General features: G+C 46.5%; 2 protein-coding genes and 1 long non-coding RNA gene across 4 annotated transcripts in view; 1 reads left to right on the forward strand and 2 right to left on the reverse strand.

The window, feature by feature from the left end:
* MRPS27 (mitochondrial ribosomal protein S27) overlaps positions 1-15983 on the reverse strand; it is an 87526-nt gene extending 71543 nt beyond the window's left edge. The window contains exons 1-2 of the mRNA XM_083151888.1: positions 15809-15983; positions 14097-14174 (exon numbers count right to left, since the gene is read on the reverse strand). Coding sequence (XP_083008014.1) covers positions 14097-14174; positions 15809-15968 — 238 coding nt within the window. The 5' untranslated portion in view covers positions 15969-15983. The remainder of the gene's footprint in view (positions 1-14096; positions 14175-15808) is intronic.
* LOC146018667 (uncharacterized) overlaps positions 15878-27095 on the forward strand; it is a 47128-nt gene continuing 35910 nt past the window's right edge. For both annotated transcript variants that reach the window (XR_014450524.1, XR_014450525.1), the window contains exon 1: positions 15878-15991. This is a non-coding gene — a long non-coding RNA (uncharacterized LOC146018667). The remainder of the gene's footprint in view (positions 15992-27095) is intronic.
* The window catches only part of ZNF366 (zinc finger protein 366), a 40078-nt gene continuing 34345 nt past the window's right edge, over positions 21363-27095 (reverse strand). Inside the window, exon 5 of the mRNA XM_083151887.1 lies at positions 21363-26094. Coding sequence (XP_083008013.1) covers positions 25706-26094 — 389 coding nt within the window. The 3' untranslated portion in view covers positions 21363-25705. The remainder of the gene's footprint in view (positions 26095-27095) is intronic.

A 27095-nucleotide genomic window follows, 5' to 3' on the forward strand; every position in this document is an offset into this window, starting at 1 on the left:
AAAAAGGTTATTATCAGCAATAAGAACAGCGCTTTCCAGGATGTTCCTTATCCAGATTTCACCGACTGGTTCCTTGAGCCATCTGGCTACCAAACTCGCACTGTTTCACCGGATGGGTGAGGATTATTAGTAAAGAGTGTATAGATAGTCAATAGGTCTGCCCTAAAATGTCGACAGGCAATAGGTCGACAGGGTAAATGTCGACGCGTGAAGAGATAGTCGTCGATATTGACACCAAAAAATGTGAAAAACTCATGTCTGTCGACATGGACCCCCAATAAGTGTTTACGCCCGGCACACTACTATATTCTCTCTATTCTGACATGGATGGCGAAGTAAGAACAAACCAATTTTAAAAATAATAATAATTATGCAACACTCATGTTGACCTGGTCATGTGTCTACCTTTGTCATGTAGACATTTGGACCCTGTTGACTTATCGCATAATGCCATTTTGGGGTAGAACTTTTGAATGTCTATCGAGACACTGTAGACCTTTCAATCTGAAACGATCTCGAGATGCTGGCAAAATATAAACAGGTGGCTCTCTTTCCTCCATTCCTCAAACTCCAGAATGTGCCTTATCTAAACGCCAATTCACCTATGTATCCAATGTGGAATTTCCATAAAAGTGCTGGTACTGTAAGCTGATTTCTAGTCCCCGATGGAAATAGCTTTACCTCATCTTCTACAAAGGGATCCTGGCAGCCAGGGAGAAAGTCATTTTGAGGGCAAGAAATCGAATACCAAAAATATCTGAAATTGCTTAAAATGTGGCATGGTACAATCAAATACCAATTCTAATTTTTGGGTTCAAACAAACCATTTCAAAGAAATATTACGAAAAAGGATCGGCCAACGGCCTAACATCATACTGCATATATCGCTGAAGGCAGAAGCCTGAAGATGGATAAAACATTGGACAGACTTTCTTGCAAAAAACGAAAAAGAGAAAGATTTGTCATACTGTGATGCACCAATAAATACATGAGTCCTAAAATCTACCTTTTATTATAATATATAAAAAGAAAAGCGAAAGGTAAAAAAAAACACAACACAAACTGAAAAGTGAACATATATGTGTTTTAAAATGCACGTGCGTGCGTGCGTGCTGTGTGTGCTAAATTTTGTTATGAAGGATCCATACAAATCCAAACTCCTTACGTGTGTCACAGATTATTAATAACAATATACTGCTTGTCAGGCAGATGAATATTTGTATTTGATCACGTAGGAGTGGGCTTTGCTACTGTTTGCACAGGAAGATATTACAATGTATCTCCCTACAGAACATCCACAGGCAGCAACTGTTGCTGTTCCACTGAGGTGATACTATTGTTGCATATAGGATTGTAGGTGATAAGCAATGAAGCTCTATCACCAACTATATCACATATAAGCCGTCTACAAACGGCAGCGATATGGGCTATTGTCGCTGGCGACCATATTGCCAGCGATGGAAGTGTGCCCCGTGCGTGCTCCCGATTTCAGCCCCATTGTAATCGCTGGTCGCAGGAGTTTGCTCCTGTGACCAGCTGATTACCTCCCCCGGCAGAGGTTCCTTTTCATTAGCATCCATCTCTGGTCGTTGATGAAAAGGAGACACTGAGCAATATATCTCCCCCCGTGTGTACGCACCTATAGTGCCGTTATTGTCTCACACAGCTCTTAAGGATAGTGTAGATATATACAGCTATTGTGATGCTGGTAGTTATATATTAATATTAACCTTTAGCTTTGATTATCAATATAGTACTGCGTGTATTCCACATAAATTAATGAAATACTGGGATGGTATGTAGGCCAGTGCCGATGGGGTTAATTCACTATTCTAAGCTGCAGCTTTAGACTGATAGTTATAGATAGTATTATGCCAATATGCTATAATAGTACTTCAGTCTTAGCACCTAGAGTGTGCATCAGTATTGTTCTCTTTTTTCCTGTATGGTACTAGAAGCCTTAACTTGGTAGCACCTCACATTATGTTTAAAAATATGGTGTGCAGTCCAGTCCCCCCCTCCTTCCCCAATATTTGTGTATATATTGTACACTTGAAGGTAAGGCTCCTTCATTCTGGCACCCCTCCCATCTACCCTCAGGTGTTTAAATTAGCACAGGTTCCTACATTGCTGACTACATGTTAATATGGGCTCTATTTGAAGGTAAGACCTGGATAAATTTATATAATGTGCTAGTATTAGAAATGTTAGGGACCCATCTAATGAAGTTCACCTGGACGTGGTGGATGGGCCGACATATTTGCGCAAAAGTGTGCTAAGAACTTCAATTATACTCCATGTTTTTTGTTTTTTTTTAATTCAATAATTTTTATTTCAAATTTTACTTTTTGCAGGTTACAGACAACCATAAAAAGCAAGAGACATAAACAACGAAAGTACAGAACAAGAGAAAACAAAGCTGCAAGTTATCGCTTATATAACGCTTATATAACATCTTAGTGTGATTAGGCTGTTGTAGATCTTGTACATACTGTGAACTATACATTCAATACTCCATAAATGTCGCAGTAAAAGTCTGTATAATTGGTGCGTGAATAAAGGTTATCTATGAAGTTCATTTGCACTGCGTTGTTCCTGCAAGAATCGTATTATTACAAGAATATTAAAAGGTGTAGTTTGTGAAATCGATTAAATAGCAAATCATTACTACATACTGTAGCACATGCTCCCAGCGTCACATGTAAAGAAAGCCCAGACAGACATGGGGTCCATACGTTATTATGCATAAATTGAGAGTTAATCCAATTATTCCAAACCTTTAAGTAGGTCTTCTCGGTCCCCCTGGATAGGTATACGAATTTCTCATGCCTAACTACGGAATTTACCAGACCAATCCATTCACCCAGCGTGGGTCCCTCTGTGGCCAGCCATTTTCTGGCTATACACATTTTAGCCAATGAACAGAGGTTTACAGCGTATTTTAGTAGATATTTCTCTAGACAGTCTACTTCTAGGATTGATGAAATACAAAATTGTGGGTTAAAGACATTGCGGGGGATACCAGTAACTACACATGCCGAAATGACTTCATGCCAGAAAGTTGACACCTCCGTGCAAGTCCACAGCAAGTGCCAGAATGTCCCTCGTGGGATCCGCATCTAGGGCAATCGGAGTCACTCCTACCCCCCATTCTCGACAATCTCACCGGGGTGAGGTAAACCCTGTGTAGTATATATAGCTGGGTTTGCTGGTATCTAGGGGACAATGTGGCACACCGCAGACTACCCAGGGCCATCTCCCAGTCGTCATCCGCAATATGGCCCAAGTCCAGCTCTCAAGATGTCTTAAGGCCCGGCAAGTCATGACCACTCTGTGCGGCCAGTAATGCCACATAAAATCTGGAAACCGCCTTGGAGGGGCCCCCCGACGTCAGCAATGTCTTAACAGGTGAATTTTTAAAACTTGGCGGGTCCCCTGGGAATTGAGTCTGACATGCGTGCCTGAGCTGGAGGTAGCAAAAGAAGTGTGCGTGGGGTATATCGTAATCATCCCTAAACTGTTGAAACAATCTAAATACTCCATCTAAGTATACCTGGCCCAATGATGTAACGCCCCAGGCGACCAATTCGGGGAGGGCCCTAGAGCCATCCAGGGGGATATCTGGGTCAAGCCCAGTTGCAGACAGGAGGCGGCCAACCTGACGCCATACCAGGATAGCCTGTCTAACAAGAGGAAGATCAATTAACCCAACATTATCACTCAGTAGTAAACCGCAATGGAGACAGACCCGGCAACCTCACATTGATAAGCACAGAGGGAAGTCCGGAGGCAGCGCCATCTCCCACCCATTCGATGAGGTGGGCCAGCTGCGCCGCAAGGTAGTATAATCTAAAGGAGGGGACCGCCATACCACCACTCTCCCGCGTCCGCGTGAGGGTGTGTAGCTTTATGCGAGCCCTCTTGCCGGCCCATACTATAGAGGAGAGCAGGCTATCTAACCTCTTAAATATTTTAAGGGGAATGTACAGCGGAGCATGAAGCAGGGCGTATAGAATTTTAGGTTGGGCTGTCATTTTTATTAAACTGATCCTGCCTGTCACTGTTAAGGGAAGCTTACCCCATACCTGTATTCTAGATTTCAAATAGGCTAACTGCGGCTGAATGTTAAGTGCTGTGTACCCAGCCGGGTCATTAGAGATGTGTATCCCCAGGTATTTAAAGGAGCTCACCCATCTCAAGGGAAGCTGCAGGGCCGGGGGATCTGGGATATCGCCTCTGTAAGGAAGAATGCTGGACTTGTCCCAGTTAATTTTAAGTCCTGAGTAAGTGCCAAACTTGTCGATGATATTGAGGAGTGGGGGCATTAGAGGCATTAGTAGGATATCATCTGTATAAAGCGCAATTTTTTCCTATAAATGTCCAAGCCGGAATCCCCCCACGCTTGGGGAACCACAGAGAAGACAAGCCATGGGATCTATTGCTAAAGCAAAGAGGGTAGGCGACAGGGGGCATCCCTGCCTAGTACACCTCTCCAGGTGGAATGGGGGGGAGATGTAAAGCCATTAACGGTCACTCTGGCCTGCGGGGAGGTGTATAGGAGTTTAATCCATCTAATGAAGTCAGGGCCTATTCCAACTTTAGTGAGAGTCTGCCACAGGAACTCCCACTCCACCGAGTCAAACGCTTTAGCCGCATCTAACGATACCACCACGGAGGAGCGGGAGTCCCCATGCGAGCCCTGTTGATGAGTATACAACCTCCGTAGATTTGTCATTGTCGATTTACCAGGCATAAAACCTGTTTGGTCTCCGTGAATAACACTGGTAATCACTGCATTAAGGCGAATAGAAAGGATTTTAGCTAGGATTTTTATATCTATGGGAATTAACGAAATAGGCCTATAGGAAGCCACCTGCTCTGGGTTTTTGTCAGGCTTCAGTAAAACTATTATGTTGGCTTCAGACATGGAGCTGGGTAGGGACCCGAGGGTGAACATCTCGTTGAAGAGGTCAAGTAGAATGGGAGCAAAGAGGGACATGTGTTTCTTGTATAAGTCTATTCGAAGGCCGTCGAGCCCCGGGGCCTTCCACTTGGGAAAATATCTAATTGCTACCTCGACCTCCTCTAAATCGCAAGGGGGAGTCAAGGGTATCTATCTCTACAGGCGACAGAGATGGCATTGCAATTTGGCGTAAATAGTCCTCTATGGCGGGAATGTCATAAGTCGATCTGGTGCTATACAATTGGCGGTAGTAAGCAAGGAACTGGGCAGCCATCTCGGGGGTTGTGGTGAGGGGTAGTCCCTGCGGCGTGAGGATCCGGCAGATAGTGTTATGAGGTTTATCTGCACTGGCCAGTCTCGCTAGATAGCTGCCGGGCCTGTCTCCAAACGCGTAATGCGAGTGCTGCGCATACAGTAATCTATATTTGGCCTTATCGTTAAGGAGATCTACCCACGCGCTCTGGGTCGAGAGCCACTTTTGTTTTGATTCCTCCTGGCTGTCCTCCAGGTAGGCCTGCTCTAACTGTCCGCAAGAGGCTTCCAAATCAGCCTCAACCTGTCTATGGGACTTTTTAAGTGTTGATATTTTCTGCAACAGAGAACCCCTAATATGCGCTTTAAACGCGTCCCACACAATGGTGGGAGACGCAGTATCTCTATTGAGAACCAGGAACTCCTGCCATACCTGTTCCAGATCCTCTCCGGGGCCCAAACAATTTATCCAAAACTGGTTCAGCCTCCAGAAGGCATGACCCCTATCGCCCCCCACATCTAGCTCCAAAGACAACGGGGAGTGGTCAGAAACACCCCTGGGCTCATACACAATGGATTGTATATTGGGAATGACAGATTTTGATACCAGGGCCAGGTCTATCCTAGAGAACGTGGAGTGTGTGGAGGAAAAACATGAAAATTGTTTAATGGTGGGATGTTTTTGTTGCCACGCATCTACAAGTCCCATCCCTTCCACCAGCCCCGCAAACTGCCCAGAACCTGATCTGCATGTTATTCGCGTTGCATTGTGGCAGTCAAGCGCTGGGTCAAGGACATTATTGTAGTCACCCACACCTATGACCGGTACGTCCGGGCAGTCAGCTATAAATTCAGCAGCTTGTTTAAAAACCTCGGTAGAGATTGGGGGTGGAATATATATAGCGAGCAGTATCAGGGGGTTAGAGTGAAACGTACCCAGCAGGAAAACATAACGTCCCCATTTGTCTGTCTTCACCCTCTCCAGCTTGAAAGGGATAGTCCTGCGAATAAGTACTGAGACGCCCCTTGAGGAAGAAGTGTGTGTTGAATGATACGACCAACCAATCCATAGCTTTTTAAGTGATAGGACCCTCGCTCCCACCAGGTGCGTCTCCATGAGACAGATAATATCAGATTTATAATTGCGTATCTGTTTAAGCACCTGTGTGCGTTTAAGCTTATTGTTAATACCTCGCACGATCCACGATTTAATTATATTGGGAGCCATCCTGGAGATAGAGCAAGGGCCCACAGTGTGAACACAGTAAGTTAACAGGTACATAACAGTATAAGCAGTACATGTAAGAGGAAGCAAATGAGCACCAATGTAAGCAGCACAGTGCACTTGGAGACATCAAGAGCAGCTTTAGAGCAGTATGCAGCATTAACAGATAACTAAGGAAAAGTAGACAGTAAATTGAAAGAGGCATTTTGAGTATGCCGAGGTATAAAACCCAACAGCCACCCACCCTGTATGTCCCCCTAAACTGTGACATACCTCAGTCCCTAACCTAGAAACAACCCAAAGTGGAGAGAGGAAGAGGGAATACGCCCCTCTTCCAGTGACTAACTAAATGATTATTTAGAGAAAAGAAAAGAAAAGAAAAAGGAGGCAAAGTATATAATGACAACAGAAGCAAGTAGCAAACTTAGCCCGCCTTGTATATGCATGCGCTCTGCACTTATGAGGTCAGTACTATAACAAAATCAAAGGATCCTGAAAGTCCCGGCAGTCCATGACGCGCGTAAAATGTACCAGTGGCACTTAGGTACCTTGTACAATCAGGAGTTGTCCAGCAGAGCCCGACCAGCCGGTCTCGTGGTATCCAGCCACACCGAGGCCTCTCGTGGCGTGGCAAAGAATTTAGACTCTCCGTCCACCACTACTCTCAACCTGGAAGGGAATAGCATGGAATAGGAGATGTTGAGGTCCCGCAGACGGCGCTTGACCTGCGTGTACTGTGCGCGGTTTTTCTGCACTTCCACTGCGAAGTCCGGAAATATGGAAACACGCTGGCCGTTCCAGAGCAGAGGGCCTTTCGTACGGTTGAGTTTCAAGATGGCATCCCTGTCTCTGTAGTGGAGAAGTTTAGCGATAAGGGTGCGAGGGGGGGCACCAGGAGGTAGAGGGCGCATAGGGACTCTGTGTGCTCGCTCAATAGAGAAGAAAGGAGAGAAAGCATCTGCCCCGTATGTGTCACGGAGTCACTTTTCTACAAAGATTTCAGGGTGTAAGCCTTCCTCCCTCTCTGGCAGGCCCACTATAGGAATATTACTTATGCGCAATCGGCCCTCCATGTCAAGGAGCTTGGTTTGGATGGAGGCCACCTGCGAGGATAGGCCATCCACTTTATCTTTCAGCGGTGTAAATATATCCTCCAATGTCGAGGTACGGGTTTCAACCTCCCCCACCCGTTTGCGTACCCTCTGCAGATCGTGGCGGATAATAGACAAGTCGGCCTGGACCTGCCCTAATTTCTCTGTCAACCTCTACTCACTAGACGTCACCGCCTCTAGGACTTTTTGCAAAGCGGTCTCCGTACTGTCCTGTGAGGGAGGCTGGGGGCCCAACGGAGAAGGCGGACGGGGTGGTGGCTGGGAGGCCGCGTCTGGCTTTGGTGTTTCCATGTTTTCCCCATAATGCAGATATGGAGTGCAAATATCAACTATCACATGCAGCAGGATTGAGTAGTTTGGGTAATGAGCACACCAAATGCCACAGCTAGGATAGGTGCGTGCTGCTTAGGGTCTGAGGCCCACAATATTAGTGTCTTAAATGTGCCCCAGGAGATCAAAGTTCCAGGTGCAGGCATCCAGGTTGAACGGGGCCTATGCGCTGCAGGGCCGACAGGTCAATGTGCAGCCAGAGCAAAAAGAAATATGCAGCGCTCTTTTAATGATGAAATCAAACTGATAATACAAAACACATTTATTGCTAAAAATCACAAGAAAATATATAATTAAAAAATTTATAAAAACTGTACAGGTTAAGATACCAAGAATGGGTTAAAGTGCAATAAAAATATGGCATATGGACCTGTCAAGAGAATAATAGTAGGATATAACCTGCTCTGGTCACTCAAAGTTCCGGCACAAGTGGAGAATAGACTGTGTGGAGTCCAATAATTTGTAATCCCAATCTGCTGCTGGAGGTGTCCTAGTCCTTGGGAGGACTATGTGGTGTAGGGGGATCCTCTCTATATTGCGGCTGTACTTGTTTAGGGATGGGTACTCCAATAGGGTGTCTCCATATGGTGTTTTTGAGGGTATCCCAAATGTAGTCAGAGTAGTATAGGGATCCTCAATAAAGTGCAACAGTGCCTGGAAGGTAAATTCCCATTGCGGGGAGGACAAGCCAAGTCCAGATAAATAAGCAGGGAGCTGGTTTCAAATCTCAGACAGGTCCTTAGAACAGCACCAACGCGTTTCGCTGTCACTCTAGGGACAGCTTTTTCAAGCTTGAATACTGGCAACGTGCAGCGAATCCTGTTTAGGATTCGCTGCACATTCACCACTGCTCGCTGCGTTCCGGAGCCTCGCCGGTTCCGGTATTCAACGAGTCAGGGGCTCGCTGCCCCTGACCGGCAAATATGAGCTCCTGCGGTGGACGCCGCAAGGAGCCTGAGGATGGTGGCAGGCAGGGAGATGGAAGTCTCCCTGCCTGCCCCGAACGTTTGTGGGGGGAAGGTGGGCTCCCCGGGAGCCAGGCAGCACAGGCTGCCCCCCCGGGGGTGCCAGCAGGGGACCGGGTATATTCACTACACCCGATCCTGCATATGTAATGATCGGGTGCAGTGAATATATGAATATCTAATGAGCGGCTCGGCTCCCGGCCCCCTGCTGGCTGGTCTGTGTAAAAAAAAATATATATTATTATTATTATTATATGTTTTTATTAAATATATATTCATGTGCTTACAGCACATGAATAAAAATAGCATGCACCTCCTCAGAATAAAATTCCAGATTTTTGGACACCAATTGTAAAAAACAAAACACTTCATTTTAAAAGTTCACCTTCCACTTCACCATAAAAAGATAGCGATTGTTACTCGGTGAATCATGGCGAAAAAAACCTTGAAATGTATTCGCCATCTGGTCATTGAATAGGGTGATTCACCGTTTTAGTCAGAAATTCGCCTTACAGCACAAAATCGCCATAAAAACATGGCGAATCAGCCTCATTGAATACCGCCCTATATCTGATACAAACCATTCCGGTTTGTATCCCTATAGTAGAAATGCAGGGCCTACAGAAAGAAATCTGTAAACTTATCTGGATGGCTAAACGTCTAGACCTGGGGTAGCCAACTCCAGTCCTCGAGAGCTACTAACAGTAATGCCGCCCATACACGTCCCGATACGGGCGTGCATTCCGTGCTTAACTAGCACGGATCACATTGCATTGCATTGCCTGTGCATGCAATGCGATGAAAACAAAGTACAAAAAGTATGTGCAAGCACATACTTTTTGTACTGTGCGATGAGGTGCCGCGGGAGCATGCACCTCAAAGCACACATCGGACAGCCCGCATCGCAGCGTGTATGGGCTGCTTTAGTGTTTTCCAGATCTCCTCTCAGAATCACAAGTGAAGTAATTAGCTCCACCTGTGGATCTTTTAAAATATGTTAGTGAGTAATGAGTGCACCTGTGCAGCAGCTAGGTTGTCTGGAAAATGTGAACTGTTGGTAGCTCTCGAGGACTGGAGTAAGCTACCACTGGTCTAGACTGAATGTCACGGCAACAGAAATTCATATCCTTCACCCCAATTGAACTCAACCAACAGTTTAAAATTATGTTCATGTGGTGTATGGTGTGCTGAGTGACAGAGGGGTAGATATATTAAGCAGTGATAAGGGAGTAGAATAGGTCAATGGCAACCAACAAGCTGCTCTGTATAATTTTATACAGTCCATACAGTGCTCGCTCTAATAAGAAAAAAAATATAATAAAAACAAAAACAGTATATATATATATATATATATATATATATATATATATATATATATATATATATATATATATATATATATATATATATATATATATATATATATAGTATATACTTGTGTGTTTAAGTCCAAAGGTAGGGTCAAGGTTCCGAATAATTCTTGTTGTAGGAAAGTGGGAGAGACGTTGTTCCAACTCAGAAACATGTATTCAATGCTCCTATTTCGCCGTTTAGAATGGCGAGTATGCAGGTTTTTTTGAGAGTAGAGAACGTTTCTCACATATTTTGTACCTCACTGTATTCAACTCTGTTACTTCACAGAAAATATCTTGCGAAGCAAACTGTGTTCGCCCAGCGCTTCTCCCCGTTGTTCGCTGTGTTTGTTCAATGGGGATTTCAGTGTGTCTCTCAAAAAGTCTATTCAATGCACAAATAGTGAGTCCTGTACGTTTTTTTTTTTTTGGAGAGGTTCTCTGTTTTTCCCTCGGCATCTTTTTTAGGTGAACTATATGCTTATCTTTGTTAAATTTGTCCTTTTTGTTTGTTTGTTTTAAAAAATTTAAAATATGTACTGTAATGTATTTATTGCAAGTGCCATAATGCTGTACTACTCTATTAATTGATTTGGAATTTAATAGGTTATTTTAATGGTAACCAATAAGAAATCATTTTGGAATGCTCCTAGTAATTTCCCATGCTTCCTCTCTTCTTCCTCACCTAACCCCCAAACAGGCTTTTAAACACGCTAACAATTATAAAATAAATTAAATAAAAACACAGGGCAAAGAAACAATGCCAAAAGCAGAACACAAGGATAAAGGCCAAACAGAACAAACCCAATTAAAATAGTCACACAGCCATTTGTTGTAAAATAAATACTGAACAAAACATTAACCTTTCTAAACCTTTGTAAAAAAATACAAGTCCACAAATGGGAGGAACACGCTGCTGAGATGAACACCCAGCTCAGGAATATCCCAGTCTGACCAGCTCACGTGGAGAGCAGGAGAAAACAGATCTCTCCAGTTACAGCACTCCCATTTGAACTCGCATAATTATGCTAAGTTCACAAAAGGGGCCGGCGAGCTGGCCACACGTTGAATACCGAGGAAGTCAGAAATGAGAAGATGAGAAAAAGAAGTGCCGTGCGCTTCTGCGAGATCACAGGGACACAGAACAGTGAGCGGTGAGCCAGACTCTCAAAAAACATTGAATACTCCTCAAAGTGTATCATTTCTCATTGATGATGCAATTTGAGAGTTTTTGCCAACAGCAAATGCGCAACAATTAATTTAGACTTATTTACATATGTTTTTCCTATCCTTAGTCAAATGACAAGTAGTCATCTCTCTGTCTTGCAATAAAATGGGCATTGTTGGGGCTAGAACTGGGCGGTGGCAAAGTGATTGCGCATAACATCCAGCAGTAGCACAGAGATATGGGGTGGCTCAAATTACCCAGGCCCAGGTCTTATTGATGGGCCCAGTGGTGCCCCAGTTACCTGGAAGAAGCAGCTCTTCTCAACCCAATACAGGTTGCTGTGTGCTGGGCTGCAGTTTGGCCAGGGAGGTGCTTTAAGGGCTATTTTTTCTGTATTTTATTTCAAGGATGCATGGTCATGCCTCCTGTAATTAGACCACCCCCCCAGAAAACTACCCGGGCCCTACCAGCGCACTCTACTGCCCCGATAACCCTCATAGTTTCATAACAGCATTATGGGCGTTTGCAAGAGAAGGCGTTTTCCGAAGCATCTCTCATGCCTAGCATGGGGCTGGTACAAGTGCAGATACTAATGTTGGCTAATGTAACAGCAATAGGCCAGGCTGGGTTCTGCTCGCATACACACAAACCCCCACATTTGTAGAACCGATTATTTTATTAGCATAAAGCAGTAAATTAGACTTCCCTGGCTGTCCGCAACTACAGCCACTTTGCATGAGACTCAGAATCAGACCCTAGATGATCTCTATAAATAAAACCCTTGCTGTAGTACCAAGCTCTTGTCACACAGATGGACTCCAGGAGCTATAGTCCATTATCCTTAATACAAATATATTTAAAACATTGATATTTTATATTGTGATTGCACACCTATACCAAAGGAGGGAAATGTTTAGGCCTGGCAGGCATGCAGGGGGATTGCGCAGGCGGGCAGGCTTGCAGGGGGATTGCGCAGGCGGGCAGGCTTGCAGGGGGATTGCGCAGGCGGGCAGGCTTGCAGGGGGATTGCGCAGGCGGGCAGGGGGATTGCGCAGGCGGGCAGGCTTGCAGGGGGATTGCGCAGGCGGGCAGGCTTGCAGGGGGATTGCGCAGGCGGGCAGGCTTGCAGGGGGATTGCGCAGGCGGGCAGGCTTGCAGGGGGATTGCACTGGTGGCAGGCGGGCAGCGTTGCACTTTTTTCTGAGTAGGGTCTCTGTGAATGATGCTAGTGGTTACAGTTTGGGAGGGAAACAGCTGTGGTTTGGTGATGGGGTTTTGGTCACAGTCAGCAAATCAATCGATGGAAAAAGTGTGTGGCCATGCAAACTGGTGTGTCCAATCACATTAGTGGGATTTCTGTCATTAGAAAACACCTTAATATATAGTCCCTACCCATAGCCCCCTGATGACCGATCTTTATGAAACTTATTCTAAAACCTTCCTGGAAAAATTACCCACAGAATGAAGGAAAAGTGATTTGCAATCGGTATCGGGTGTAAAAAATCGCGGCCATCGCATGCACAAAAAAAACGGGTGCGACGCGATGCCCGCGATTTCCCATAGGGATCAATGTTAAAAGTGTGATGGGACGCGATTTTACTGTTCAATGCCCGCGATTTTTCCATAGGAAACAATGTTAAATGGGCCACAGAGCCCTAATAGTCCCCCTGAAGTCTGAAATGGCCCCCACAATTGTTAACGCCACCCCACGATCAACGTGAACCCGAAGTGTGGCGAGCGGCGGCGGTACGCGTCCTCCGACCTTTTCATACCCCCACTATCCACGTCGGTGTGGAGTTGAGAACAGAATAGTGTGGCGAGCGCAGCGAGCCACCGAGCCCGAAGCGTGGCGAGCGCAGCGAGCCCCGCGAGGGGACGCGGATACCCGTGAAGCCCGCGAAGGGACGCGTTTACCTGTGAAGGTATCTGCGTCCCCTCGCTTGGCTCGCCACACTATTCTATTCTCAACTCCACGCCGACGTGGATAGTGGGGGTATGAAAAGGTCGGAGGACGCGTACCGCCGGCGCTCGCCACGCTTCGGGTTCACGTTGATCGTGGGGTGGCGTTAACAATTGTGGGGGCCATTTTAGACTTCAGGGGGACTATTTGGGCTCTGTGGCCCATTTAACATTGTTTTCTATGGAAAAATCGCGGGCATTGAGGCATTGAACAGTAAAATCGCATCCAATCACACTTTTAACATTGTTCCCTATGGGAAATCACGGGCATCGCGTCGCACCCGTTTTTTAGTGCATTTGATGGCCACGATGCCCGCGATGGGTGCCGTGCTAGGTAAAGAGTACCGAGTTTATCTCAGCCAGAGAAATGGAATACCCTTAAAAAGTAGGCTTTGCATGCAATAATGTCTGCTGCACAGATTCTGATGCCATATGGCGCAAGATGCCCGACTAAGGAGACCGTAGCACAGCAAACATTTCATTAGATACTGCATCTTAGGCTCATATTCAATTACTACCAATCAAAAATGATCGGGGGTAATGTACTGAGAGGCCCAACCGCGGCCCTGCAGTCGACCATTAGGCTTCTGAGCAGCTCTATGGCCATGGTTACTGCTCATTGGTGCAGGCAGAGACACACCCTGAATGTGGTCCTGATATGCCACCTTTTTTGCCTCTGGCAATGTAATGTATATAATGCATGCATTTCCACCCCTGTCCTAACAAAAACAGTAAAGCAAGACAATGACGTTATTAATGATAATACTTACCTAAATCATGGGTCTCTTTTTCCCATTTCTCCCATGTCATATCACTGACATATGCTGAAGACAGTATAAACCTTTTTCCTGTAAAATGAAACAAGGCTGGTCATACAACCACATAAACCAACATAATATTATTTGAGTTCAGAGGGGGCTATGAACAGGCACAGCTCTCATCCCTACGGCCCGATGACAGCCACTTCGGTGGAAACCCACCTTCCTCAGGAGCCTATTCCACAATAACAAACAAGCTGCTATAAAGGGTTGGGTGCCCACTGAACCAAGAATAATAGCAAACAGCTGTGTTCAGGCTAGTCACCTGCATGATCTCCGGTTATTCCCATCATTAGACCTGTATCCACTGCTCATGGAACGCATGGTGCCAACGCTGGAATGCACTTCTGATTCCTCACAGACCAATGATCCTGTGTTCAGTAACCCAGATAAATGGCGGGTCTCCAATAATTCCCATCATTCACATCTCCTACTCATAGAACGCATACTGCTGGCGGCAGCATAAAGGCATATACAGTTTCAGATTCCATGCAGACCATTGGCCATGCATCTGGAAACGCAGCAATCCAGCTTATATAATGTACATAATGCACCGAAGTTGGTCTGCACAGGACCATTGTTTAAAAGGTATAAACCGATCCGGCATTCTTCACATCCATAATAGCGGCTAGCAGGTAGGTATACTATATTAGACAAATGTAAGAACATCAGGGTGCTGCTCAAGGGGCAGCACCCTGCCCTGAAGAAATCCCTAGAGCAGGCATGTCCAAACGATGGCCCTCCAGCTGTTATGAAACTACACATCCCAGCATGCCTTGCCATAGGTTTAGCATTCCCTAATAGCAAAACTGTGGTAGGGCATGATGGGACGTGTAGTTTCACGGGGGCCGGATAACGCTCCGACAGTGGGGATCCCGACAGTCAGTATCCCGACTGCCAATGCTCCAACAAGGGGGATCCCGACTCACAGGGGCTATTCTCCCTTGTGGGGGTCCACGACCCCAATAGAGGGAGAATAAAACCTGTAGCGAGCCAACGTGCCCGCAAGGGGCTTCTTTGCGCTCGCCCCCTCCTGTCGGAGCACCGGCAGTCGGGATCCCGATAGCATTCACCAGGGACATGTCGAAGGGGAGATTACAGCCTCCCCGTGTGGTCAGGCTTTATTCTCTCCCTCCTCCTCCTCCTCTCCCTGGTGACAGCTGTCACAGGCAGCCCCCCCCTGGACAGGACACCTCCGGACTGGACACTACAAGCTCCGAAATTCAAATGTCCGGTCCGGCATTCCGTTGTCTTGTCTGGATGTGGTTTTTGCCCATACCCCTTATACCAGCACATTGCACTTTTCACATGCCATTGGTCCACATTTGTTTTAAAATACCCACTGGTACACCATCCACCAACGTTTTTCAAGGTGGTCACACACGAGGCAGGCACTGAAATTGTCACAACACTGGCAAGAGCTGTGCAGCTGCAGACAGGGTACAGGTACAGTATATAGCGTGCAGGGGCTATACAGCCGCAGGCAGCTTACAGGTGTATATAGTGCAGTGTATATACAGTTGAAGGCAGGGGTATTGTATATAGAGGGCAAGGTATCTACAGCTGCACACAGGGTGGATTTAGCACAATGTGACCCTGCCCCGTTTTAGCCAGCTACAGTAGATTATACAGAGCGTATATCCGGGCACCAGGTTATTACGTACCTGTCACCGAGGCACCGAAAGCTGCCACCCGGGACCTGGTAAGCAGCGCGCACCGACACAGCATGGAAGCCGCCATCTTGGAGCAGAGCGTGACCGTGTCTCTGGGAGATGACAGCGGATGGGCGGCACCATAGCAGCCAATGGCTCCGCAGTTATTCATTATCCGTGTGACAGAACTTGAAGGTACTAGGTAGTCTAGTGTGTGCTGTAGTACTCTCTGCGTTGTGTGACGCCGGGGACAGATGAACTCCTGTATTTCTGTCACCGGTGTCTGCACATGGAGCTGCCTGCAACATCAGGGTGAGCGAGCAACACAGCTCTGCCAGTGCCGGGTCTGACATACATATTGAACATAGTAGGAGGCGTTTTAGTTATCAGTGTGTTTAGAAAGAAATACATTAATAACAGGGTTGCCTACCTGACCCTCTCCTTCAGGGAGAAAATGGTACAAGGTACCTTTTAACACTTTGGGCGAGATTTACTGGGTTTACCGTTTTTGGGAAAATGCGTTTTTGGTACTCTTTACCTAGCACGGCGCCCACGATTTTGATCGTGGGCATCGCAGGTAAAAAAAATTTCTGGCATCGCGGCCATTGAATGCACTAAAAATCGGTTGCGACGCGATGCCCGCGATTTCCCATAGGGAACAATGTTAAATTTCTCAATTGACCCGATTTTACTGTTCAATGCCTCAATTGACACGATTTTTTCCATAGGAAACAATGTTAAATGGCCCACAGAGGCCAAATAGCCACCCTGAAGTGTGAAATGGCCCCCACAATTGGTAACGCCACCCCACGATCAACGTCAACCAGAAGCGTGGCGAGCGCAGCGAGCCCGCGAGGGGCGGCGGTACGCGTCCTACGACCTTTTCATACCCCCACTATCCACGTTGGCGTGGAGTTGAGAATAGAATAGTGTGGCGAGCGTAGCGAGCCACTGAGCCCGAAGCGTGGCGAGGGGACGCGGATACCTTCACAGGTAAACGCGTCCCTTCGCGGGCTTCACAGGTATCCGCGTCCCCTCGCGGGGCTCGCTGCGCTCGCCACGCTTCGGGCTCGCCACACTATTCTATTCTCAACTCCACGCCGACGTGGATAGTGGGGGTATGAAAAGGTCGTAGGACGCGTACCGCCGCCCCTCGCGGGCTCGCTGCGCTCGCCACGCTTCGGGTTCACGTTGATCGTGGGGTGGCGTTAACAATTGTGGGGGCCAGTTCACACTTCAGGGTGGCTATTTGGCCTCTGTGGGCCATTTAACATTGTTTCCTATGGAAAAATCGTGTCAATTGAGGCATTGAACAGTAAAATCGGGTCAATTGAGAAATTTAACATTGTTCCCAATGGGAAATCGCGGGCATCGCGTCGCACCCGATTTTTTAGTGCATTCAATGACCGCAATGGGCGCCGTGCTAGGTAAAGAGTACCGCGTTTTTTTTAATATCGCATTTTCATACCTCCCAACTTCTGTGTCGGGGAAATAGGGTCACCGCCGCGCGAGCGCACGAAATGGGGGCTGGCGTATGCAAATAAGGGCGCGGCTTATGCTAATTAACGAGAATACGAGAATAGACGCTGTGCGCATGCGCATTCTTGCAAAAGCAAATTCTTTCTCTAATGGACAAAACCATATGCACTGCAGGTGGGGCTGATGTAACATGTGCAGAGAGAGTAAGATTTGGGTGGGGGTTTTGAAAGCCGCTCAAAACATCATCGCGTCCCACATGTGGGTGACACGCGATGACGCCGGGCGGAAGTTACAGCAGCGGCTGCAGTGCCAGGGCCCCAGGGGAAGTTGGGACCAGAACTCCGGGCGCCGGTAAAGCTTCAGCCCCGAGGCATAGGCTGCCGCCCTAGGCAATTGCTTAGTATGCCTATGGCTAGGGCTGGCTCTGAATTGATAAGTACCTACTTTATAAGAAAGATTATTTGGATAAATGTGAGGAATTGTTTAGCAGGAGAATACAGAAAAAATGATTTCCATCACGGGGTGTATATATTACATATTGGCTTCCTTCTAATTTAAACTTAAACATTGTGCGGCAAGCAGGTGGCATGGTTCCTGTTGTCTTTTGTGAACACTATACTGTACTCTCTCTCTTCCTGTTTTTTTCTTCATTATCTGTAAACAATTGTTATCAATTCCAAAGAGAAGTTCTACTTTCCCCATTTCGGTTCCTCCTTCGCCTTTTTTTTTATATCCCTATCTGAATTTCTTCTTTCTCTGTGTGGAGGGATATTATTTAGTGTGTTCACATGCATTTATCAATCTGTAGCTATTGTGTTAATCTACAACTGCCATTAGCAACATCACCACTTTTATTTTTCAAAGTTGAATCATTTTAATTCCTACTGTACTAATTCCTAACCAGCACCACATATGAGGCTCCATCATATAATGAAATCATCATAATTGCTTTTCTTAAAACAACACAAATCTAAAGGCCTATAAACACTGGGCGACTTTGAGCTGAAAGCCACTCAAAACAGCAGGTTTGAGTGGCTTTCAGCTCAAAGTTGCCCAGTGTGAATGCCCCGGCGATGAGCGTTGAGCCCTGCTGCGTGCTCCCGCTTCATCGCCAGGAAAGCCAATCATCTGCCGGTATTACCAACAGATAGCTGCGCTATGCAAAGCCATCCTCTCCCCGCTGACGGCACCGGGCAGGAGGAAAGCCACTCAGTGTGTAAGCACTGAGCGGCTTACCCCCAGCAATGAACGCTATCATCGCTGTCCATACACGCAGTGTGTATGGACCTTAACTCTCTCTGCACATATGACATTTGGCCTAACTGCAGTGCAAATGGTTTTGCCCATTTTGAGATCAAATTTGTTCTGCGATCAATTCTCTATTATGCCCTAAATCCAGGATCCCAACCAGCACCTACAGTATATAAAAATATCTTTATAATTTCATCTCCGTACTGCAAAAAAAAAAAAAAAAAAGCAGTGATAAATTGTTACATGACTATGGTAGCTGTGCAGAGATATGTACAGAATATTGTGCAACCTGGTTGGGGTTCTTGAAATTTAAGGGGTACAATATCTACAAAACCTGTTAGGCCCATCTTCTCTACATGCTCACCCGCAGGCATTCGATGGTCGCCAACCATCGAATGATTTTGCGAGTGCTCGCAGTTCTGAGACACCTCTGTGGTCTCACATATGTGGGCGCCCAGTGTGGGAAGTGGGTGGGCAGCTGACATCCGCTGACCCGCATCATCGGGGAATCACCTTGAGAACGCCCCTCGGCCTGCCGCCCCACACCTCTCGCCCGCACTGTTGTGTGCGAGTGCCCGGCGAATATTAATCTACACACAGGGGAGCGTGGAAACTAGAATAGGCTCCACTGTTAGGAAACACCCAAGTAATTGAATAAGGCGCCTGCAATCCCGCTAGCGAGGTCTTCTGCCAATAACAGCTGTCCGTACTAATAAGATGACCAATCATCCTACTTTAGATAGTATAGTTCTTCTTTTGTAAGTTCTGTCCTCCCTCAGAGTGTCCTCCTACTGTATATGTCTTCCTTTTCAATATTTAAAGACTTATACGAGGGTCGCTCAATAAGTACCTGTGTTTGATTACAGGAGGTGTTGCTGAGGAAAGTTGGTATTACTATGGTGTACTACCATCTTTCAACCAACCAAGCCATACCAAATTTCAGATTGAGTCATAGATTATTTTTTTCCCCTAAATACAAGTCGTTTTTCTATCACGACTATGCACCAGCTCCCTCATCCGGAATTGTTGCGGCAATCGCCATGTAAATCTTTGGTACTTGTGTAGTTTCACAGTGGCAGCTTACGCTACGTTTGAAGCTACGCTATTGGGTAGCCCAACGGCTGCCTTACTTGTGTAGTTTCACGGTGGCAGCCTAAGCTACGTTATCAGCAAGCCTACTCAGCGCCTCTCTCACACTGTCGGCGCCAGCATGATCCCCTCTCTTTGTCGGAGAGGCGCTCCATCTGTTTGACACGCAGGGGTGTCTCAGATGCTCCAGCAATGAGATGCTCTTGCATCTAAGTAGCTATTACGGCAGGGTACAGCAACCCTGCCTAGAGGGTTAGGGGTTCTGTAGCGCCTTTTCACCCACTATCCACGGCAGCCCGAAGCATGGCGAGCGCAGCGTACCCCGCGAGGGACGCGTTACCCGTCCTCCCAACCTCTTTTGGTAGGATGGCGCGTGTGTCTTTCCCATGTGGGTGTACAAAGGGTGTTCCTGTGCGGGAGTTCACGCTTCGGGCTCAGTGGCTATCTACGCTCGCCACACTATATAAAATCGACTCCACGCCGACGTGGATAGTGGTGGTATGAAAAGGGAGGGAGGTCGCGTAACGCATTCCCTCGCTGGGCTCACCACCCTTTGGGCTGCCGTGGATAGTGGGTGTTTGAAAAGGCACTACAGAACCCCTAACCCTGTAGGCAGGGTTGCTGTACCCTGCCGTACGCAGGAGCGTCTCATTTGACACGCTCCTGCGTGTCAAACAGATGGAGCGCCTCTCCGCCGGCGCCAGCATGATCGCCTGTCTGCCAAAGAGAGGGGATCATGCTGGCACTGCCGGTGTGAGAGAGGCGCTGAGTAGGCTTGCCAGGGACGCCGGGGACAGAGATGCAGTTCCCAACAACACTGGTGTTACGGTAGTTACTTGTGTCGTTTCACGGCGGCAGCCTACGCTGATAACGTAGCGGCCGCGGGAACACTACGCTACTTCTGACTGACTACGCTAACTACGCTAGCTGCGTGAACACTACGCTGATTCTGACATGAACATTATACTGGCGGCGTAAGCTACCGCCGTGAAACTACACAGGTACCAAATATTTTGCTCGCCACACTATATAAAATCGACTCCACGCCGACGTGGATAGTGGTGGTATGAAAAGGGAGGGAGGTCGCGTAACGCATTCCCTCGCTGGGCTCACCACCCTTTGGGCTGCCGTGGATAGTGGGTGTTTGAAAAGGCACTACAGAACCCCTAACCCTGTAGGCAGGGTTGCTGTACCCTGCCGTACGCAGGAGCGTCTCATTTGACACGCTCCTGCGTGTCAAACAGATGGAGCGCCTCTCCGCCGGCGCCAGCATGATCGCCTGTCTGCCAAAGAGAGGGGATCATGCTGGCACTGCCGGTGTGAGAGAGGCGCTGAGTAGGCTTGCCAGGGACGCCGGGGACAGAGATGCAGTTCCCAACAACACTGGTGTTACGGTAGTTACTTGTGTCGTTTCACGGCGGCAGCCTACGCTGATAACGTAGCGGCCGCGGGAACACTACGCTACTTCTGACTGACTACGCTAACTACGCTAGCTGCGTGAACACTACGCTGATTCTGACATGAACATTATGCTGGCGGCGTAAGCTACCGCCGTGAAACTACACAGGTACCAAATATTTTGCTTGTGTTGACATTTCGTCTATGTCGACAATAATGTGTTAACCTATTGACTATTGAACTAGAAACTGTCAACCTATCAACGAATACTTGAAAATTTTGTTTTGCAATACGTTAATTGGACATTTCTGACCCTTCACTCACAGTAATTGGTTTTGTGCCTTTATTTTTGATGTTCCCACCTTTTCTTGATGATAATGTATGTTGTTATTACATTCATACAGTATACGGAGTTCCATTATAAAAAAAAAAAAAAGCAGTTAACATTCATGGCCACTTAAAGAACAGTCAGGAAGTGCTATAGGAATACCTTACCGCAATGGTTCTCTAACTGTGTGCCTAGGTGCCCTGGTGTGCCACGAGGCTCTTGCAGGTGTGCATTGGGTTTTAAAATGTTTTAGAAGTATATACACACAAATGATTATCCATAGTGTAGTTCAGTGTCATTCACCCAAATAGTACTGCTTCCCATGTCATATGACCCACAGAAACCACTTCTTCTCACACTGCCCTGACACAATCCACTAAACAAGAACTGTTTCTGGTATAGGATATGAATAAGGCACCCATAACTTATTGTGATGTACCTCTACCTTAACATAAGCTAGCTTCACCTAAAATAATTCACACCGACACGAAATAAACCACTCAGACGATAAATAAATACACAGACCACCAAGTGCTAGATTTCAAAAGGTCAACAAGCATTTATTAATTGGTGACCATGTTTGACTAATTTTAACTAAATTTGAGTTGCAATTTGAAACTAGATTTTAGAACTAAGCTTTAATCTAAATTTGGAAGATGGCAGAGAGAAAGTAGCTACCAACGCCAGCCCAGTCAACTTGATCTTGTCCAAAAACCAAAGAGGGGCTCACCACCGACTCCTACCTGCATAACCTGCATTGTGCAGGACCTACCACCCTTTAACCTGGCAGAGCAATGGGCACTCCCGCACAGGAACACCCTTTGTACACCCACATGGGAAAGACACACGCGCCATCCTCCCAAAAGAGGTTACCCCACAATGACCACTAATGCCATGCTTTGACCGCTCGCTGGTAGCGACTTCCTGCCAATCTGGCTATAAAAAGCCGACAACAATCGCACCCAAAAACTGAAATGAGCGCCAAAAAATCTAGAACAAATCCAGGGCTGGCGGGAGGGGCTTCAAAAAGGCAAAGAGGAAGAGGAAACCACATGACCAGGAGTATATACCCCTTCAAAGGTAAACTCCCCTTATACTTCTCATAGATTGCTTCCTTGTCACCAGGCTACCACAGCACATCCCACCTGAAATTGAAACTAGCCTTGCATTTGCTTCTAAGTAAATTGTCCCAAAAGAAAGGGCTGTTATGTGGCATTGTGCTTATACAACCCTCAGACAGTTTACTCAGAAATAACCATCTGAAAACAAAATACACATTTGGTTGAATAGTCAATTGTTGCTTAATTAATTAGGTAGACAGGGGCATTTTTGAAGTTCTCTCATGCAGCCACTTGTATTACCAGCTATACAAATTGATGTCACTACACCTGCCATATAACTCATCTCACCCCAAAAAAAGGATGGTTGTGGGAAGGGGGAGGATTTTATTGATTCCTGTAAGGATATTTTATGTTGTTTTCATCAAAGGATCCATTTGTTATATGGGTAAATAATTATTCATTACTTACAATCTGTCATTGGATGTGAAATCTCGAGCAGACTTAGGACCTGATTCTGAACGATGCGTGTTCGCATGGGGGACCAATGTTGAAACATTGCGCATATTCACTTATGCGCATGTGCGGGGCTTCTGTGCAGGCGCCTTCAGAGACTTGCATAGTCTCTGTGGCGCTCGCACAGGTGTAGGGGGGGCATGATGGAGGCGGGCAGGGGGCGTTCGCATGCGGACACTGCGTTTCCTGGGCATACCCAGGAAAATGCTTGGTGCGCCCAGGAAAACGCTGGGTGTCCCATGTGAATGCTGGCGGGTGTCACAAGATGTCAGCCACCCATCCAGTTCTTGGACCAGGACACTGTAAGTCTAATGTTGGCCATACACGCTGCGATACGGGCGTGCGTTCGGTGCTTAACTAGCACGCATCACATCGCATTGCATGCCCTGTGAATGCGTTGTGCATGCAATGCGATGCGATGTAAACTAAGTACAAAAAGTATGTGCAAGCACATACTTTTTGTACTGTGCGATTAGGTGCCGCGGGAGCGCGCACCTCAAAACACACAACGCACAGCCCACATCGCAGCGTGTATGGGCTGATTTAGTCAGCCCAAACTGACTTAGATTTGCGTGCACTATAGAAATCATTCCATGGTTGGTGAACTACCCTGCTATTGGATGTTTATGCAGAACATCCATTCACAGTGTGGCAGAGATATTTGCTGGGCAGCAGAGGGCGGGCATTCGCACGCCTGGCGGGCAGCGTTAGAAGGATCGCTAAGCAGCGAACTACTGCTGCTTAGCGAGCCAACCTGAATGACCCCCTTAGCGTATTGACATGTGTAACTTACCTAATGTGTAAAATTCCTACATAGATGCCAAGCAGTAACATCTAAAGCTTTAGTCGCAGCAGCTACTGTGAAATTAAGCTAACATTGCAGCCGATTGGCTTGATTTTTGGATTTCCACTGGCTGCAGCTCTAAGTCGCTGTGGTGCGCACCATAGAGCAGACATTGCCCACACTAACATATGCCAGAGCAACCATATGCTTGCTCAGAATGTCCAATGGTATGTGGCTGCCACCGTCAGTGGGACTGCATCTTCCAATGCAGTCCCTGACACAGTCATCATCACCTAGCCTGGCACTGCCCAGGAATCCCTTTTTGAACTGCACGTTCTACCATGGGTCTGACAGGGTTAACTTACCTCTTAATGTATGATTGCCATCACCTGTGTTGAACTAGTTAATTAATGAGAAGGGTGTTTCACCATAGGTGATGGCAATCATACAGTAAGAGGGAAGTCCAGGAGCAGAGCATATTGCACCTAATGGAATGGGTCATATTGGAGGGTATGAAATTGTCACTTTTATTAGCAAATTATGTAATAAGATGTACTTATACCCCATTCTGTATAATTATATTAACACATAGGCAGATTTATTAATGCGACTATACTGAATAAGGGCTAAGTAGCTTTTATTTTCCTCATTTGATCATTAGACTTTGTTAATAGAAGTTTATAACCTGTTTGTGTGACCAAGCAGCTCTGTGACTAGAAATGGTAACTTGTAGTGTGTAAATGGCATATGTGAATATTATTGCAATACCAATATTATTATTATTAATATTATTGAAAAGTCTAGCTATATTGAGTGTACACACTAGATAAGAAAGTAAAAGATATCACTTAGAAGGCAATACACAGCCTAGCGAACAGGTCTGAATAAGGCCCCTAAATGCAGATTGTATTGTACTGGGAAATAGGAATCAGCAGACATGACCAGAGTGCAAAGGAAATACCTCAAGAGTAGGGTGGCCAATCCCGGGATCGGCGGGATCCCGGGATTTGGCCCTAAAAACATTGGTATTTGAATCCTGGGATTGGAGTTTCTAATTCCGGGATTGCCCTGCGCATGCCCAAATCTAATGCCGGGCAGCGCTGCCTGGCTGCTTCTGATCCCGGCACACTGCTATGCACAGCGTGACCTCATGGCAGAGGTCACGCCGTGCAGCACGCCTGCCGCTCCACATCACACAACAGCCCGGCACCCGACCTTCTCACCGCCGCCCTGTGCCTCCCGGACACCGGCACCGGGCCCATGCCTCTCGGACACCATCACCCCGTGCCTCACAGACACCGCCACCGGTCATGGGCATCCCGGACACCACCGCTAGGCCCGGGCCTCCCGGACACCGCCACCTGGGTACTGTGAGAAAAGTTTGGGTGTGACAGAGGGGGATTAAAGTTTGTCATTATATTGACAAACTCCATCCCGGCAATCCTGGGATTAGGTATTTTTCAATACCGATTTCCGAGATTGAAAAAAATGCCCCAGGATTGGCATCCCTACTCAAGAGATCCTTCATAAAGGGGAGAACTAAAGAAAGCTCCGTTTATACGGATACTGTTTACAGAACCCTCAATGGTCTATTCGTGTGTATTATATACATAGAATGACATCACTCTTTTATTATAACAGCAGTGTGTAATGCTAGATATATTTTGGAATCTATACAAATATATTATATACAGTTTAGGTGAAATGTAAAACATGGGACATCTTCAGGCGATTAATATAGATTTATATGAACCAACTTTACATGAAGTGCTATGGTTTTTATGTATTGTTGCAATTAATTAAAGCATATGGATTGTAATCTATAACCTACAGATCTATGTTGAGTGATAACATTATATGCCAAATTAAATAATAGCAGTGCATTGCATGTCACATAATATTAGCCTTAATTAACTGGGGTGCGATATTGTGCTGTCAACCTTGTTTTACACATTTAGGTATGTTGTTTGTGGCCTGGTCATGAATTCAGTCCTCAAGCATCTCATTTAAGTTTGTGTTTCTGTTCTTGAAATGTACTGTAAGTAATAAGGAACAGGTGGCCCAAAACTTCCCCTTCGATGGCTGAGGTTTGTCACTTCTTCCTCTTTGTGCTGGTGACTTATTCCTTCTCTGTTTCTGTGGAGAATATCTTGCCTTTCTTTGATACGTGTCTTCTTTAAAACACCTGGATGCGCCTCTGATTTAAGTTCTGACTCATAACTGAAGTCCTGCTCGTCTTCCTCTTCTTGGGAAGAGCCATCCTTTACACTCTCCCCATCTGAATGACAAGATATTTCTTTAGCTCTTCTCTTTCTGGATAGGTCAAAGGGTTCTTTCTGCTCAGAACTGCAAAGAGCAATGGAGTGAGAGAGGCCTGTCCTTGCCCTGCCCAACCCTGAAAACAGAATGTTAACATGTTAATATGCATTATTACTCTGGTGTTTTCTGTGTTGTAAACTCATTTTTATACCTTAAAATATTTGTTTAAATTAATGAAAATATGTATGGATTCAGTGAGAATATCAGCTATTACAATACAACAAAATAGTACCTCCACATTTATAATTGTGCATAGTTTGTAGTTATTTACCTTTTATACACAGGGGCAGGTTAAGCCTGGTGGTGTGGCACGTGTGCAGTCTCCATGCAAGCCCCTCTCTCTCCTGATATGGTTGCCATGTAGACTGAATGCATGCCTCCCAACATCTGATCGGGTTGAAGAGGGGTGTGGCCTAGTGGCACAGGGTGTGACCTATTCCTGCGAGGCCATGCCCCATTTTTGCCGCTGTGGGGGCATAGCTAGCGGCTCTCTGAGCTGCTGGCTATGTCCCCAGCCCTTCAGAATAGACGCTGTGCGCATGCGCACAGCATATATTCACAGGTGACAGGGGGTACTCCCAACTGCCCCACCCCTGCCGTGGGACACTGCCGGCCCAGGTCGGGATCCGGGAACATCCCAAAAAACATGGTCCCGCGAAAAGCAGGACAGTTGGGAGTTATGTGAATGTGTAGGTCATCAATAGTGGTGGATTTAGCAGTAGGCATGTGAGGCATGTGCCTAGGGGGGACACTTGTTGGGTGGCACATCATACTCACTTGCATGAGAGCCCTGATGCCCAGATGAAGCCGAGTGATTATTTTGCTGTTGTTTTTGTCATTACAATGCTCAGTAAAATGTGCTGGTGGAGTTAGGGTTGTTTTGGCAGTTAGGAGGCCCAAACATTATGCAGGCAGTGATGTAGTTAAGTCGTGCCTAAGGGCGACCTGACCCCTAATCACATTCTGGATCTCCGATAAAATGTAATCTGCACCGTGATCTCTGATATCTCTACTGCACATGTTCACTGCACAGTTTTCCATGTGATTGCTACAGCTCCTGTGCCGATAAGGTAAGTA

This window comes from Crinia signifera, chromosome 1 (genome assembly GCF_055691185.1).
Source record: "Crinia signifera chromosome 1, ASM5569118v1, whole genome shotgun sequence".
In the NCBI taxonomy this organism is placed as follows: Eukaryota; Metazoa; Chordata; class Amphibia; order Anura; family Myobatrachidae; genus Crinia; species Crinia signifera.